We start from the raw sequence: 18507 nt of genomic DNA, 5'->3' as shown, positions 1-18507 counted from the left end.
TTTTAGGAAGGATGTAGATTTACTTGAGCGTGTACAGAGAAGGGCAACAAGATTGGTGAGGGGAATGAAGGGATCCTCTTATCAAGAGAGGCTTAAGTTCCGAAACTGCAGTGGCTGGATCTGATTGAGGTGTATAAAACCTTGAATGGGTTCAGCACGCTGAATTCTGATGGGATCCTTCCACTTGTTCAGATTACGAACCTAAGGGGGCATAAATTCAAATTAAGAAAGGACAGATGTAGAATAGATGTGCGGAAATTTGCCTTTAGCCAGCAGGTGGTTAATTGCTGGAACAAACTTCCATCTGTCGTAGAAGTTGATAGGTTGAATAAATTTAAGGAGGAACTGGACAGGCATTTGGAGGGAATGGTGTGATTTTTTTTTTTTTTTTTTTTTTTGACTGATGCTGCATAAGCTCATACATTTGCTTTCTTGCATCACATGCCACTACTACTACTACTACTACCACCACCAGGATCCCCATTTATGAGTTTCCACAGGTCGCAGCGCACGGCTGCACATGTCAGATTCCAATGATGTAACCCTGGAACCAAGGTATGGGTGTTAGATTCCAGTGATGCTAATCTGGAAGACCAGCAGCATCACTGGGAAGTCCCCTCACCACGTACAAGTGCCCAAGTCGAGGGGCCGAATACCGTGCCACCCCTTAAAACTATGGAGCCAACCTTGACTTACTTCAAAATTTGGGTCACCATTCAATTTTTGATTCATTTGGAGCACCTTTTCAATGATAATTGGCCCACTTAATGGAATCCCTTGGGAGCACTGCTGTGCGAACCATATAAACAAGGCTTCGTCCAATTTGTCGAGTGTCGCTGTGGTCAGCCTTTTTCTTTTCAAAACATTTCCATCAGCAGCCTCTGTTTTGCACATAAATTCTCAATTTTGTCTCCATTCTTTTTTTATATTATTAATCGTGGTACTTGGGAAACCATACATTTCCAAGAGTTGTGATGCACTTTCACCTTTACGAAGACGTAAAATTTCACATTTTTTCGGCAAATCCAGACTTTTATGAGTACGTTTCGCAGGCATGACTTAAGCCACTCGAACACACTTAGAAACTTGAAATTAAGGACTATGTGACTACGAACATCTCTAATGGAATACATACCGACTAAAAACTGACAAACCGTGGAGGGGAGGAAGAACTTCTACGAATTAGCTCTAAACAGCCAGCTAGGAAACGATCACCCTTGTTTTCTGTTTACTATTAGGGGAAGGATGGTTTTACTGAGATATGTGTTTGAATCAGTATCTTTCAATTGAGTTCTGAGGAACACGGTAATGACTTTTTTCCGTTATTTTCTTTCTCGCCCTCTTCCTACTCTATCACAAATATGCATTAGATTTGGGAATCAAAAAGATATCAAGACAATTCCAAAAAAAAAAAAAAAAAAAACTGGTCTCCAAAGGTGACCAATTACAAGAGCGGGTGACCATTTAGTGAGGTTCTACTGTATATATGTTGTGGATAACCCGTAATCTCTCAGCTGATGAAGGCAGCTGTTGCTGCCGAAGGGTATTGTATAGTGGTTTTAAGTGATTTCAAACTTTAAATCTTTGATCAGTGATTTTATATTATCATAATATACACTTCTTATTTTACTTTATTTCGGTTTGATTTAATTATAGTATAATGCAGTGGTTAGTGACATTAAAAATGAATTAACTGCATTTGGATATAAGTTTAGTGTTATATTTTTAATAGTATTGAAATTGAATTGAAATCATGCCTCAGACCACAGCAGCAAAGCAAAGGGCTCAAGGTAGTGGAGTGCTGTGGCTCAGGGGAGGAGAACTGAGGGAGTGGCTGTCCTCTGAATCGCAACCTTTTGAAATGTACTGCTTGTTTGATGTTTTTGGTGTCATCAGGAACGAGACATGGTAATGCCAAGGGGAATATCTTTGTGTGTGTGCTTGATGTAAGGAGTGTGAGGAAATCAGGTGCCAACTCAGCATTGTTATGGGCCTTCATGAGAGCTTGAAGAAAAGGGTAGATGCCCCAAAGGATTTGTTGTTGTTGTTGTTGTTGTTTGGTTTTTAGGAGCATTAGCAACTAAGGCCATATTGCTCCAGGATATGCGGTGGTCATTCCTTGACCTTTCCGCATCCTCCGTATTTGGTGGTGACGGGCTCGAACCCTGGTCTAATCAAGAAGCGTGTGCTACGCACTGCCCAAAGGATTTAAAATGAGAGGCCTATCAAGCTCTCAGCTGCCCACATCAACACCAGAGTTTGCACTTGAACACAGTGGCAATCAGCAAGGCAGAATGCGCTAGTCCCACAGGACCTATTTGTTCTCGGTGACTATTGTCAGGAAAATGGGGAATATATTGTGCAAAAAAGGATAGGTGGAACAGGACTAGGGTATGTCTGCCTGGGTCAAAAGTTGATGACTTTGTAGAGCAATTATCATTTTCTAAGGTCACAAAAGTTGATATTATTGTACATGTTGGCACCAATGATATTAAGAGTAGGAGAACGGCAGAATTACTTAACAAGTACATGTCAACGTTGGAAAAAAAAAAAAAAAAAACCGTTACGGTTGAATCTGAAAGTGTCTGCAATTCTGCCCAGACACAATAGGGGGCAGTATATGATGCGAGCCTTGTCAATAAATTCGGCCGAGGAGATTGTGCAAGGTCATGGGGTAGAATTTTTTCAGCCTGGTGTGTGCTTGTTAACAAGAGCTTGTGTGCTTGTATCCTATCCCTGCTTTTACAGGGATGGGATACACTTAAATAGAAAGGGTGGAAGAATATTTCCTGATGCCATTGAGGCAGTGTTAGGTGGGGTAGAAAATTGCAATCTTGATGGGAATAGACAGACTAATAGATTACCAGTAGCCGCAGGCAGAGGTGAAAGCAATTCTTGCACTGCCTCTATTGGAATGAGTAGCAGCCTGGAAAACAAGGTGCAGGGGATTTCAGAGACTGCTGGGAGTCATCACAGAACAAGTAAATACATGGGCTGTGTTATGGTAGCTAAGAATCAGAGCAGGTGCATGTATATTGTGTTTACACTAATGCTATGAGTTGGGTAAATAAATTTGATGAATTTGAGGTGTTGGTCGAAACATCAAAGGCAGATATTGTTGGGATATCAGAGACGTGGTGTCACACAGATAAAAGGAATGCAGAATTGGAATTTGGGAAGTACAGTGTGTACAGAAAGTATAGACAGGATAGGAAGGGAGAAGGGGTTATGCTATTAATCAAGAAACACAAAATCTAAGGAAGTGCAGCCAATTGATATGGGTGGACAGTGCAGCGCTGAGTCAGATTGGTGTGACATACACACTGGCAAAGCAAAATTGAGAGTAGGAGTGTTATTGGTGTAATGAATCGGATGAGTATAACGAACAACTGTACAGAGAAATACAGGGCCGTGCTGATGTGGGATTTACTCAAAGAGTTAACTTCCATCAGTGGTAAAGGGAAGGGTATTAAAATTGCTTTGGTAAAGGTGACTATGGTGGTCTGAGACAGTTTTTGAATTCTATACAGTGACACCAACTGATGATGTTACTGACAGCAAATTCTAAATGGGAAGCATTCAAAGAATTAACGTTGGAAGTTACTAGGCTTTTCATACCAACTAAGAAACACTGTTCAAGGTTTAGGCATAAATGGATGTCAGATACACTAATGAGACATGTAGCACACATAAATTAACAGGTAACACAGAAGCCAAGGTGGTAGATGACTTTCATCAACCGGTGAAATACCACCACTTTGCTTATTGGAGGCTTGAAGTGGTGAAACCCATGTTTAGTCTCTAGAGCAAAGTTTCCGGCATCCCCCTCCCCTCTCCCCTCTCCCCATACTTCTCCTTCAACCCATGCACGGTACTAAGTACTATAGGTTTTGATACCTTTCGTGTTTGGGGTTCTCATAAAAAAAAAAAAAAAACATATATAAGCTGGTCTGTAATCAAGTCACAAAGAACGTTAGGCAGGCAAAGGCAGATAACGAGAAATCTTTGGCAAAGGATGCAAAGAAAAACAGCGAAGAGTTCTTTACTTATGTAAACGCTAGAAGGAAGAGGATGAAACAGATTGGTCCACTTAATATCGAGGGTTGAACTGTGGGTGATCCTGTTCAGGTAGCTAGCAAACAATGAGTATTTTGCATCTACATTTACACAAGGAGTTATTCAGGGAGAGGAATGCCAGAGGTGTATAAATTTCTGGCAGTGAGCTAAATGATTTTGTAATAACTGAGAGCAAAGTGGAGCAGAAACTGTTGAAGATAAACATAAGAGAGGCACCTGGGGTGGATGGGAGCTATCCAGTTATATTAAAGGAGGCAGCAAAGGAAGAAAGCAAACCCTTAGCCATAATTATGAGAGCTTCCTTGGACTCAGTGGAGGTCCCATGAACTGGAGATGTGCAAATATGAGCCCAATTCACAAAGGAGGATCAAAGGGTAACACAAGTAATTACAGACCTGTTAGATTAACTTCTGCTCCTGGGAAATTAATGGAGGCACTGGTCAAAAAAGCATTGCAGGATCGTCTAGACAATACTTCAGTTATAGTTAAGACACAGCATGGGTTTGTTAACGGGAAGTCTTGTCTGACCAATTTGATTGGATACTATGACGTGGTCACAAAGGAACTGGATGGAAAGAATAATTTTGAGATCATATGATTGGATCTTAGGAAGGCTTTTGATACTGTTGCACATGGAAGACTGCTGTACAAATTGGAGCAGTGTGGCACTGGGGGCAAATTGCTGCTATGGATTAAGGGCTGGTTGAGTGGTAGACGATAGAGTGGTAATCAATGGACACTGCTCTTCGTGTACTAATGTTATTAGTGGCATCCCTAGAGTTCGGTGTTGGACCCATTGTTGTTTTTCTGTATTCATTAATGATATTGAGGAAGTTATATCCGGCTTAATGTCTAAGTTTGAAGATAATACGAAAGTTGGCAGGGTTGTTAATGACACTAATGGTAGTACATTACTGCGACAGGATCTAGAAAAGTTGAGCAGATGGGCTGAGAGGTGGCAACTGAAGTTTAACATTGACAAATGTCAAGTACTACTTATGGGTAGAAGTAACCCATAGTAACGTTATCAACTGTGTGATACTGCACTCAGGGTGGCACAGAATGAAAAGAACCTAGGAGTAACTGTGTAGTCAGATATGAAGTTTCCTGAGCAATGCAGATGGTCTGCAAGAGTAGCTCATGATGTCTTGTCAATGATATACAGGAATTTTTCTAGCAGGGATAAGGAAGTGATTATCCCCTTGTATAAGACAATGGTGAGGCCACACCTTGAGTACTGTACACAGGTCTGGAGGCATCAATTTAGTCAGGATGTAGAGCTGCTGGAACAAGTAGAATGGAACAAAGGGTTGCTCTTACAAAGAAAGGCTTCAGTTTTGGAAATTACAGTGTCTGGAGGCTAGGCACCTGTGAAGTGATCTGATGTATGGTTTAAATTCAGCTTGCTTAAACCATTCAAGGTTCAACCAAGCTGAATTTCAAGGTTTAAGAATTTAGGGTTTAAGCAAGCTTGCTTAAACCATTCAAGGTTTAAGCAAGCTGAATGCTGATGGGATTCTTCCTCTTGCCCAGATTAATCACCTGGGGGATAAATTCAAATCGAGGAAAGAGAGTTGTAGAATAGATGTGCAGAAATTTGATTTTAGCTAGTGGGTGGTTGATTTCTGGAACAAACTTCCATCTGTCGGTGTAGAAGTGGACAGCTTAAATAAATTCAAGGCAGAACTGACAAACATTTGGAGCAAATGGATGGGTGAAATAGGAAGGGGTTTTTTGTTGTTTTTTTTTGGCTGATGCTGCATAAGCTTGCTTTCTGCTAATGCTAGACAATGTCAGCAAAAGAGCAAACCATTAAAGTTAGATCTTGTGCTGACTGTGTCTTTAAATTTTTTGCATGTAGATGCACATAATTACTTTTTTGATATTCTTAAGTTTGAAATATTCTTTTTTATTTTTAAAAATTTCATTCAGCATTATAGCAATAAAATCTATAAATATTTTATAAAGCCTCAAATTGTACATTTTTATATCTCCCCTCCCACTTTTAAAACCCTTGCTACAAACATCCTGTCAGTATTGCCAACCAATCAGTACCTACAGCTCCATTTTCAGCTGAGCCCCTGCTGCTGTTGGCACTTTGTCTAGGATCAGACAGAAAAAAATTAAAATTTTAGATATGCAGAAAACTCCTTGCACATTCTAGAAAAATACTCAGGGTTCCCTCAAGAATTAATTCACTTTGATATTATAAGTAAAATTATTTACCTTACATCATCTGGAGGTTCTTCATCAGATTCATCATCCTCATCATATTTTCTTTTTACGCCTGATTTTTCAGTTTTGTTCTCACCTTCCTACAAAATAATACAATAGACCATTGTAAAAAACAAAGAATAAATAAAAAAAAAATCCCGTAACACAATAACAACTCCTTCAGGCTTATAATTGTGAGGTAACATGTGTCACCAATACTTAAAAAAAAAAATGGAGTAATGGCTTTCCAAAGGGATTTTCTTGTATCTTGTAATACAAGCCAGAAACTAATTGAAGTGTGTGCGCACGCGCATGCGTGCACACTCAAATCACATATTTGTGACTGAAGTAATTTTTCTTCTTAGTAGTGAACTGATATGAACAAAACCATAAGCACGTGAAAATTTTGTTTCTGAACACAATACATAAATGTGAGGTAATGTGACACCGTTACTTCAAAAAAATGGAGTGTTACGGCTTTCCAAAGGATTTTCTTGTATCTTGTAATACAAGCCAGAAACTAATCCAAATATCTGTATGCATTCCTGTGGTGTGTGTGTGTGTGTGTGTGTGTGTGTGTGTGTGTGTGTGTGTGTGTGTGTGTGTGTGTGTGTGTGTGACTGAAGTAATTTCTCTTCTTAGTAGTGAACTGATATGAACAAAACCATAACACGTCACAATTTTGTTTCTGAATACAATACAAAACTTGCCCCCAGTTCTTGGAAGGACCACGGTGATGAAGTGCTTCAGAAGAAATTCGCAAATGGAAAGTTCTGTATGTGCAGGGGTGTTGTTGTTGTGATATAGGCAACAACTCCCTGAAACCCATTTTCCCAGCTGCTTTCTCTGAATAAGTAATGCACGATCACTGTAGAAATGCATTTTAGAATTAACAGTTCATTGTTTTCAACTTGGCTGAAACATGTTGCATTTCCAAGTCTGGCAATAAAATTGACTGACATGTTCTATAAGAAATGCTAATTTCAATAGCAACTTTGTGCAATTGAATCAATGGTTTCAGAAGTTGAGGGCTGACCAGAGCAAGGATCATCTTTACCATACAAATGGCCATCTTTAAACTTTGTAAAACAATGAAACGTCTTTGAACAATATACTGTATCTTCTAAAAAAAAGAGAGTTGTTTTTGATATTTTGTAGATTTCTGCTGCATTTGTATTTTGCAACAAAGAATTCCACAGCACACCTGAAGGCCAAATCCTTCATGAAAATAAACAGAAATTCATAAAATAAAAAAAATAAAAAAAATCCAATTTTAACATAGTATTTTTATATTTTTGTTAAAAGAAAAAGATAGAAAAACCAAGTTTTTGTAAAATGACAGAGAAACTTTATAATCTACTATATTATGCTGGTGAGATGGAGAAAGGTCACATTCAATAAAAAAGATGGAGTCTCTCCACTGTAAATCTGGAGAGTTGGCAGTTATTACGTTGTTTGTTTGTTTGTTATTTGGTTTTAAGGAGCATTAGCAACTAAGGCCATATTGCTCCGGGGATATGCGGTGGTCATTCGCTGACCTTTCCGCATCCTCCGTATTTGGTGGTCACGAGTTCGAACCCCGGTCTAATCAAGAAGCATGTGTTATGCACTGCTGCTCCTGCCAACCTGGTTACGGAGGTGCCTGTTGGCATTTATGCAGATTGTTAACTGAAAAATACTGAATTATACTAATATACTAGGTACAAAAGGTTTAGATGATGATGCTGAAAATAAAATAAACAACAATATTAAATTAAACTTATAAGCATATGACTATTTTTAGGTGTGTATATATATACAGCAGGTCCCCATTAATAACGTGGTTTGCTTTACACTTGATTTGATTTTTTTATAAGAACAATTATAAAACAAATAAAGAATTAATTATAGCAGCAGGAAAGATAGCTGTTCCACTGCAAGCAACTAAGGCTAGGCCGGCTATTAGGATTAAAATGGAAAGACTAACTAATTTTATTAAAGATAATATCCAATGCAGAATTCAGTTAAGTTAAATACAGTCGATTCCGGTTATTTGGGACATCAGGACTAGTGCATTTTGGCCCGATTAAGCTGCTGATCCGATTATCAGAAGTTTCACATAAATAGTTAAAAATACAATGGATCCCCGCTTTACATTTGATTCACTGTACAATCAAATCACGCTACAACAGACTCACTATAGTAAAGTACTATTCACTATACGATGTGTAATAAGCACCATCATTGTGATCACGTTTGTGAATTGAATTTTAATTCTCTTAAATGTCGATTCTAATTAGCAAAAATAGGAGGAAATTTATCCACGGCTATAAAAGTAAAGATATATTAAGCACAAATTTACCTTTTATTACCTTACCAATTAAAAAATTAAATGATACGTGAAAATCGGAATAATTAATATGTACTGTAATATGTACAAAAAATTAGTTGATATTTCTGTTTACTGACATTTGTGGGTGGGGGTTAAAATTTAAAACAGTAAAAAGATAAGCAATCAAGAACAAAGAACATGGCACACAAATTGCAAGTAACACGATACGCGCAAGTGAGAACGGAGTAATGAGTTACAAAGCTTTAAAAATAGAAATGAAGAGAAGATTCTGAAAATTATTTTTTTTTATATGATTGAAGATTCCATGGAAGTGTGAACACATTTCAACATAATAACCCACAGAATTCCAGCGGTCGGTATTATCACAAATCAAATAACATTGACTTCACTATCTGTTTATGATAGATTGCACTAACAGAAAAGCCAATAAACAGGTGACTGCTAATTGTTTTATGGTTGTGACCTCCAGAAATCTAACCGAACCACGTGTACTGGAGATTACCCTATGACAATCATAGGGTAAGCTCCAGTGTTGTGGTCTCCTGCCCCAATTAAACGGCATGTTGTCCCAATTAAGCAAATTAAACCCTGGCTATTTTCTCGATTGGGTTCTGTTCTTTAAGATTTGCCCCAAATAAACGGCTGCCCCGATTAACCGGAATCCACTGTGTTACAAAAAAAAAAAAAAAAAAAAAAAAGTGGAACCATTTAAAACTGCTAAGGGCTGGTTGAATAGTTTTAAAATCCGGGGAGAAGCCTCAAGTGCAGATCAAGGAGCCGAAACTTGCAAAAAAGAATTTGTTAAAATTATTGAAGAGGGATATTATGTGTTATACTTCTCAACAAGTTTTTAACATAGATGAAGCAGGACTTTTATGGAAACACATGCCTAAAATAAGTTTCATATTGAAAGAAGAAAAAAATATGCCCGGTTTCAAAGCGGCGAAGGATCGGTTGACTTTGTTGTTAGGTGGTAAATGCTGCGGAGGATTTAAAATTAATACCCCTTTTAGTTTATTTGGAAGACGGCCAAAGTTCAACTCAAAATCGACACATTTTTCACGATTAAATTCATCAATTAAATTAAATCAATTTAGATCAATTAAATTCATGATTTTAATTAGAATATTAAGCTTAATTTTGATACATAAGTAGTTACCACATAATTATATACTTATGTAACGCAGAATATTTTTTATGTACAAATATTTGAATATTAAATATTTTGACTGACATTTGTGCATCTTTTCACTACCATTTATTATTGATTAGAAAATATCCTATGGCACCGACCGCAACTAACAAATACATATGTTACTTTATGGGAATTCGGCGCTCGCTTAGCACGGATTCACTTAGTGCTCTTGTTTTTCTGGAACGAATTATCAGCATCAAGTGGGGGGTCACCTGTGTATATATACAGGATGATTCACTACCAACGCGACAAACTTGCAGGAGGTGTAGGGGGCACAAAGACGAATCGATATCACATAGCATTGCAGGGTCCAAAATGCCTTCGTCATGCAGTAGAGGACGTTGAACGGGAGGTCGCGTGAACAGCGATCCCGCTGGAAGTCAGCATTTGCGAACCGTTTCTGTTGAAGAAACCAAGTAGCAAAAGTCCTCCGGAGTGGATAATCCGCAGGCTCCAATGACTGGACGCATTGCAGATGGTATGAACTCATTTGGTTTGTTGACAGTATCCTCCATACAGTGGATTGGGAAATACCTAATTGTTGGCCTATCGCTCAAGTACTCGTACTCAGATTGCCTTCTGCAATACGTAGGACATTCTCCTCATTGTCTGGCGTCCTCGTCGTTCGCTCTCGATTCATGGTACCTCTCGTGAAACAACCAGTCTCACGTAACCTTCTGTGCACACGTGTGAAAATTGTACGATGAGGAGCACGCCACTGCAGGAAACGTTCCTGGTACAAGCGTAGAGCGGCGCACCCGTTACAGTCCGCAGCGGCATACGCGAGGTGCATGTCGGCCAGTTCAACGATTGAATGCTCGTCCATCCTACTGCCTCTGGAACCGGTTCGCAAATGCTGACTTCCAGCGAGATCGCTGTTCACGCGACCTCCCGTTCAACGTCCTCTACCGCATGACGAAGGCATTTCGGACCCTGCAATGCTATGTGATTCCGATTCGTCTTTGTGCCCCCTACACATTCTGCAAGTTTGTCGCACTGGTAGTGAATCACCCTGTATATATATATTTTTTAAAGGTTTGAAGAATCTTGTATCCTCTGCAACCAATAATTTCACAAGAGAAGGGAGCTATGCAGTAATGAAATACTTTTTTCTTTTTTTTCTGAAATGACTATCTAGGTAGCAAATCCAAGAGGATATGTATGAAGATATTATATATATTATACAACTGTCCATTATCGGTGACATTATCAGTTTTGAATTCAATAACTATGTTATTGAATTCAAAAAGGAATGCACAGTCATTACTGATGAAGCCAGATCTGAACAACCTGTGAGTGTTGTAGTAGTTTCTAAAAATGGCATCGATGAAAAATCTATCACACACTTAAGAATAAACTATGGCACATCACCTCTTACAGGAACAAAAAGACCTGCAAGAAAGCCGTTCATTATAGGCCACTCGTATGAGAACACCATACTTTATCTGCTGCTATGGGAAAAGCACTTTTCACTAAGCACAAAAACACGTGCTTAGTGAAAAGCACTTGTAAAATTAGGATAAAATATGCAAGATTTGACTAAACCCATAAAAGGCTAACCAGCCCTGGCTTTATTAATGATAACTCAATTTACGGTGCACCACACTAATCCAAATATATAAAGTGGCAAAGTCCAAAACTGTGACAGGCAAGCTTGATCCAGCTATTGGCAAGAAGAGCCTTATACTGAAAGAAATTAAAGATGGGCTGATATGTTGTGCAACGACAAGCAAAGTGTAAGTGCTGGTGATCTGAGGATTTCAAATGAAATATTCTCTGTAGTTCCTTAAGGAACTTATGAGCAACAGAACTATAGAGCCAATGAAGATTAGTAAAAAGGCCTTTGGTGTTCAGAATTGAGTACCACGTTATTTTCATATAGGTTTTTATTTCTCAGCTTGTGTTATACTCAGAAAGTCACCTGTTACAAGAACTTTATATTAAGGACAATCTTACTGGTTTGTTCACAAACTTTTTGAAAAGTAGAGACAATATTTGCTTTAAATGCAGAAAATCAAATTTTTCCTGTGGTGATCATAAAACAAATGCAAAATAAATACCTTCATCATGGCACGAAGAGCATCAGCAGCCTTGTCATTAGAAGACTGAAAGGATTGCATTCGCATGTTGTATGCTTCTTGACGAGCATTCTGAATAGGAGCTGGTCTACTACCTGAAGGCTAAAATTAAGGAAACATCAGAAATATAAACTACTATTAAGTTAAATAAATTCGCAAAGTTCAAAACTCGATATTATTACAATTATCTATTCAAATGAAGGCAACAGAGCAAAATTCAAAATAAATCCTGAATTTGGAACTTTCAAGTCCTATTGTATTCTGAGTAAGACAGAAACCAAAGCTCTGTCTTATTTTCTTACTGCTGGATCTGTACTCATCCTTATTCTTGATGCCAGTGTCAGTGGTTTCAAAATTGCACCACCAAAATATTTACTATATTTGAAATGCAGCAATCCTGACATCAGTGTTTTTCAATTTTTATTTCTTTTTTTAAACTTCTAACTCCATACAGATGTTTCTACTTACATTTAGCCTCCCCTATGCATACAAAATAAGATGTGAGATGTCACAAACCAAATTGTAATTTGAATAATTTAAGCATCTTCATAATGAAATGTCATTAAGTGAACCATTCTTAAAGCAAAATATAACTGTAGTTCTGAAAGCAAGAGAAAGAACTGCAGATGCATATGACCATCATTGCTTTTGTACCATTAAACCTCCATAACAACAAGAGCTGTGATTTATGAAAATTATGTCACTTCAAGAGGCCAAGGTTTATTGTTTATTAAATACATTTATTCTGTGGTTGCTGAGGAATGTATGTATTTTATTTCTCATGAAAAAAAAAAACATATGCATTATCACATTTCACCTCACCTAAAATATCTTCAAACCCCACTAGTGAGTAAGACATCCCCACAGTTTTAAGGTTTTATGATATAGAAAAATATCAATTATTGGTTCAATAAACTTGATTTAACAAGGGAAAAAAACAATACTTTACTCCAAAGCAGTCTAAAGAATTTAATAAAAATTAACACTTTATATAATTTCCAAACCTAACATAAACTTTCTAATAATGATGAACCCTTCAAGTCTGTATTGGGAGAAATGATCAGTGCAATGTAATACAAAGAACATACAGGTAACCCTCGTGTAACACGGTTATTAGGTTCCTGTAAAATGTCGTGTTGTGCGAAACCGTGTCATACGAGACTAAGAAAAAGTACAAAATTTTAAAATTTTGAATATCTACTAGTAAAATTTAACAGGCTCTGGGAACAAACAAACAATTCTGAATTTCCTAAATGTGCTGTCTCAAATTTTTTTTTGCAATATATCTGGTATTATCATGCAGGAATATTGATCCTTTTAATGTCCTTAGCATTACACACATTTTTAAATATATAAATCCAAGTTTTAACTGTAAAATGTCATTTTGCAGTTAAAACTTGGATTTATATATTTAAAAATGTGTGTATCAGAATATATTAAAAGGCTTTCAAAAGCTTGGCCAAGTAGGGTTTCCAAAAATTTTTCATTCAAAACAGATATGCTACTCTTATCAATTATCATGCTCAGTCTTTAATGATAAGTGTAAGGGAGAAAACAATATGCAGAATAAGCCAAACATGAGGTTAAAATTATTTATATATATATACACACACAGTGGAACTTCTATTTAACGAATTTCTCTATATTACGAATTTTTTCGCAAAACATTGCACCTTGAAACGAAATTACATGTAAAATTAACCCCATATAACCAAGTGTTAGTCTCTCCATAACGAATTTTTAAAAAAAATTAGTAAAAGCATTTTTGAAGATTTTCAAGCATTTACTGCTAAACAGCCGCTCAAATATACTGCCTCCTTCCCTCCGAAATTTCGCATTAGCATCTGGAATTAAATAATCATCCTTTTAGTGAACACTTGTAGCCATTGACGCCCGTAGGAGGGTCTTTATTTCATTTTTGTTACAGTTATTAAACCAAATGGGTTTTCTTAAAAGTGGTCGTAAACTTTACAATAAAAAGGGTAGATTTGTAAATTGATGTTGGCTCAGGGGAAAACGAAATTCGCTGTGGTTAAACCTTTAGCATGCTGCAGCGGCAATACATAGAAGGCTACCATACTCGGTTTTCAGTAACGCCTACTGAGTGACATTCACTTCTCACCTCAAGCGTACCACGTGACCTTCCTGTCAATCATTATATAATATGTCCTTTCTCATCTACCTGGACTCTCAGTAGATGGTTTCATGATTTTTTTTGTTTTTTCTGAAAAGTAACATACAGCATATGTTAATCATAAATTTTCTTTCGTGTATATATGAATGAAAGCAGAATAAAAGAAATTCACAAAGTCCTATATTTCTTCAAAGTGAGTGATACTGTTGAATTGGCAAACGAACATCATTGAGTAGGCGGTACAGTACTAACAATTCACTATATGGCCAACGCAGTGAAGTTTGCAATGTATGTATCGGCAAGAGCTGTAGTCCAGTAATTTTTATAATTATGAAAACAATGTCGAAGAGAAAGTGTTTAAGTATTAATGATAAAGCAAAGATTGTTATGATACTGACCAGGGTTTTAAGAAAAAAAGATGTTGCAGAGAAATATGGCGTATCTGCAAGCAGTTTATCTACGATTTTAAAAAAATCAAGAATCAATTTTAAATGCAATTGAAGGAGGAGCAGACAAGAAGCGAATTACGTTGTGTATATACGAAGATGTTGATAAAGCTGTTCTAAAATGGGTGCAAATGATACGTGAAAAGAATATCCCAATATCGGGCCTAATAATTAAGCAACAAGCTCTGAAATTTGCACAGTCCCCTTAACATACAGAATTTAATGCGATCACTGGGTGGCTAGATAAATTTAAGAAGCGCCACAGAATTGTTGAAAAGGTTATTTGTGGAGAAAGTGTTAATGTAAGCGAAGAAGATTGCAACAGTTGGAGGAACAATACCTTAAAGAAGATTTTGGAAGAATATGAACCTAAGGATGTTTTTAATGCTGACCAAATGGGTTTATTCTTTAAATGTTTACCAGACAGAACACCTGCTTTTTAAGGATGATAAATGTTTTGGCGGAAAACAAAGCAAAGAAAGAATCATTGTGCTAGTTGGAGCAAATATGACAGGAAGTGAAAAATTAAGACTTTTATTCATTGGAATATCAAAAAACCCAAGATGTTTTAGAGGCACAAAATCTTTGGAAGTTGACTACACCTTTTAATTAAAAAAAAGCATGGATGACAAGTGATATTTTTGAAGAATGGATATTAAAACTAGACAAGCATATAACAAAAGAAAAAAGGAAAATCGTGTTGGTAACTGACAACTGTCCAGCACATCCTGCCAATATTTCTGCCAAACTTAAAAGTGCGAAGCTGTTTTTACCACCAAGCGTAATGTCAAAATTCCAGCCAATGGACTAAGGCATTATTAAAAATTTTAAATTTCATTGTCGAAAGAAAATAATAATGAAGATTGTCAATGCGTTATCAGAAAATAGAAATTTGGAGGTTACAATTAACCTTAGAGATTGCATCTCTTAACTGGCAAAAGTTTGGACAAACGATGTCACTGAATACAGAAGTCGAACAATGACTGGGGAAAAAAGATGAACTGCCCCTTTCACAACTGACAAACTTTTGGACATTATTAGAATCATCTGGAAAAATCGAAAATGAAATAACACTGGATAGTTATGTTTATGTAGATCGCAGCAGAACATCCAAATGAAGATGAAATACTGCTGAACAGTGTTAGATGTGACCATGATCACAAAGAAATTAACGATGACGCATCAGAACAACCCGTAGAAAAGCCAACTCGCGAAGAAACGATTAATGCTTTTAAAATGGTTCGTATGGGCTTACAGTTTTGTGAAAATGTTCCTGATAATGTTTTTAATGCTCTGAACAAATATGAGGTTTTCTCTGAGAATCAGACAATTTTTTAATTGTACTGTGCAAACGAAAATTAGATTTTTTTTATTTGTGATACTTACTGGCGAAAATTGTGTAAACGTAATTTAAATAAGTATGTTTTTGAAATAAAATAATTAAAAATAAATGTAGATTCGTTTTCCTTTTCTAATTTGATAATTTCTAATAAAAAAGATATTCTCTGTATAACAAAATTTCTCTATAACGAATTTTTTCGCCGGATTTATCGAATTCGTTATAGGGAAGTTCAACGGTATATATATATGTGCATGTTGATGAGCTGCTAAATTTTTGCCCTGCCATTTGCTAATGAACAATCTTCTATGTCTACATTCATACAAAGGTTTCAATTGCTATGTTCCAGAGAAATTATGATGGCTGTAATTCCATAAAGATGTTGGCTGTTATGGCCTACATTTTAATGTCTGTTGTATCAAATGTACTTAATTGTACATTGTAACTACTAATTTATACTTGATTTATGCAATTTAATTGTTACCTTTAATTGTCATTAGAAATAATTTTTTATTCTAAAGTATGATAAAAGCCTAAATGTATGAGCAATGATAGATTAGATAACCACCATACTTGACTGACCAGTAATTATACAAATACAGAACATGTCTCATTCTAAAATAAATCTAAAAATGCCTTAAGAGTCGATAAATGAGGTGGCTCTTGAAGCAGCTGCATTTTGTTTTATTTCTTTCTTTATTGGCTAATCTGCCAAACGATTATCTCAGTAAACTTTCGTTCACAATTAATATGATATATTCATCAACACCAGTGAAGAGAGCTTGGGCTGTGAATATCAAACAATTTACTGCAGTAATTGTTTGGCAAATCAGCCAGTATACTCTGCATATTAAGCAGAAATCAAATAAAAATTATGATTTATCAAAAAGCTGAGAAGTGTAGTTATTAAAATTCAGTAGTCCATTTTATTACTGTCATCATTACGTTTTGAAACTTTTCTCTCTTATTATTATTAAATCCATTCTCTCCTTTATTTTTTTAATTTTTAAACATCAAAGTCCACCTTTTCTATTTACATATGTACATACTTACCTGCATGATGCAGAACTTTGTTATTCTTTCCTACCATTAAGTTTAAAGCTGGCTGGACAAACAAAATTGCACACTGGGCTACCTTTTAGGGGAAGGGGTTTTTTTTTTTTTTTTTTAAGACTAGAGTGAAGAAATCTAAAGTGGGTTTGATTTTAATTTTGTTGACTTGTCTTATAAGCATCTACAATACTTTCTGTACTAGTACTGTAGATGCTCAACAGATTCTCTAGATTAACTTCTGTTAATGGGCTTGAGACATCTTTATAAATTTCATTTTGGTAAACAAAACTAATCAGAAAAATTGTTTCTTATAGCATAATTTTCTCAAGTGTGGTAATTTAATTCTTCCATTACCTTGTATAGAAGAATAATGACATCCTTTCATCTACTTCTAAAGGTTACATAAATCACTAATAGATTACCATGCACTTTCTAGGCTGGCTGTTTACACTGTATGGTAAACTTCATATTTTATTATATCATAATTCTAAAATATTTTTCACCCAAAATCATCTTTAATACCCTGCCCTCAGTTAATCCTGAATTTCTGTTCATCAGGTGCAAAATCTTACATTCAGAAGCATTAAACTTTACTTTCTGTTTCTATTTTCCCCATCATATTTGTAATCAGTCCAAATCCTTTAGAGGCAATATATCCTGGTTTTGGTTATTAATTACCCTCCCAACATTAAAATCATTGGCAAACTTTGACTGCTTCCCCTGTACTCCCTCACCAATGACACTTATGAAGATCAGAAACAAGATGGACCCACAGCAGCATTATTTTCTGAGGGACTTCACTGGTCATAGAGTCCATTCTGAAGAATGACCATTTGTGAGCATCCTATCCTATATATAATGCAGAGTTGTTTTCCCCATCCAGATGGCTTTGTGATAGTAGTTAATCAGATTGGTTGGCCAAGATCGTTTTTCACAAATCAATGCCTTGATCCACTTAGGATCCCATTGTCATCAAAGTAGGACCTGTATTGGGTCTTTCAACTCACTGGTCTATACTTTACCATCACCTCTTTAGGTCTTCTTGTGGGGAAATGCTGGCACTTCTCCAGAGTATAGTTGGTTGTGACCACCCAACCATGGATCCTTACCCTCAGCAAGCCTAAGTAACTTTTCTGATAGATGCTCCTTAGGGACAGTTACAGCATTCACTAATTTCACAACAATTCCTCCTCTTCACTTGTAAAGTGTGTGTGTGTGTGTGTGTGTGTGTGTGTGTGTGTGTGTGTGTGTGTGTGTGTGTGTGTGTGTGTGTGTGTGTGTGTTAAAAAAAAAAAACACCAGCTGCATTATAATGTAACTTTATTTTACTACTAAATGTTAAAAACTGTGTTCCTGAGATAGATATAACAATTTTAATATTATTGAATTTTCTATTACGTTAGCTAAAATTTATTACTTTCAAGTTTCATTATAATAAAAGCTTACTTTACTATAATTTACCTAAATCCAGGGCTAAAATTAGCCAATTTTGCAATCAGTATACTTATTTTGGGCTCTCGTAAATAGCCCATAAAATACAAGATCTTCAAATTGAAATAGAGAAAGTAACTATTTGCACCACTGTATTATGTACTGAAAACCAGTCCAACCTCCCTTGTTACTTTGCCTATTTAAGAAA

The 18507-nt window shown here is 36.3% G+C and overlaps 1 protein-coding gene across 2 annotated transcripts in view; it reads right to left on the bottom strand.

Moving 5' to 3' along the window:
* Rat1 (5'-3' exoribonuclease 2 Rat1) overlaps positions 1–18507 on the bottom strand; it is a 458579-nt gene that overhangs the window by 178334 nt on the left and 261738 nt on the right. For both annotated transcript variants that reach the window (XM_090376618.1, XM_090376619.1), the window contains exons 18-19: positions 11879–11998; positions 6304–6392 (exon numbers count right to left, since the gene is read on the bottom strand). In XM_090376618.1, coding sequence (XP_090232744.1) covers positions 6304–6392; positions 11879–11998 — 209 coding nt within the window. The remainder of the gene's footprint in view (positions 1–6303; positions 6393–11878; positions 11999–18507) is intronic.

The sequence above is a fragment of the Mastigoproctus giganteus genome, chromosome 6 (assembly GCF_048544385.1).
Source record: "Mastigoproctus giganteus isolate SK-2022 chromosome 6, ASM4854438v1, whole genome shotgun sequence".
Taxonomy (NCBI): Eukaryota; Metazoa; Arthropoda; class Arachnida; order Uropygi; family Thelyphonidae; genus Mastigoproctus; species Mastigoproctus giganteus.
Note: the sequence above shows the minus strand (reverse complement) of the source record. Positions and strands in the feature narration are given on the sequence as shown.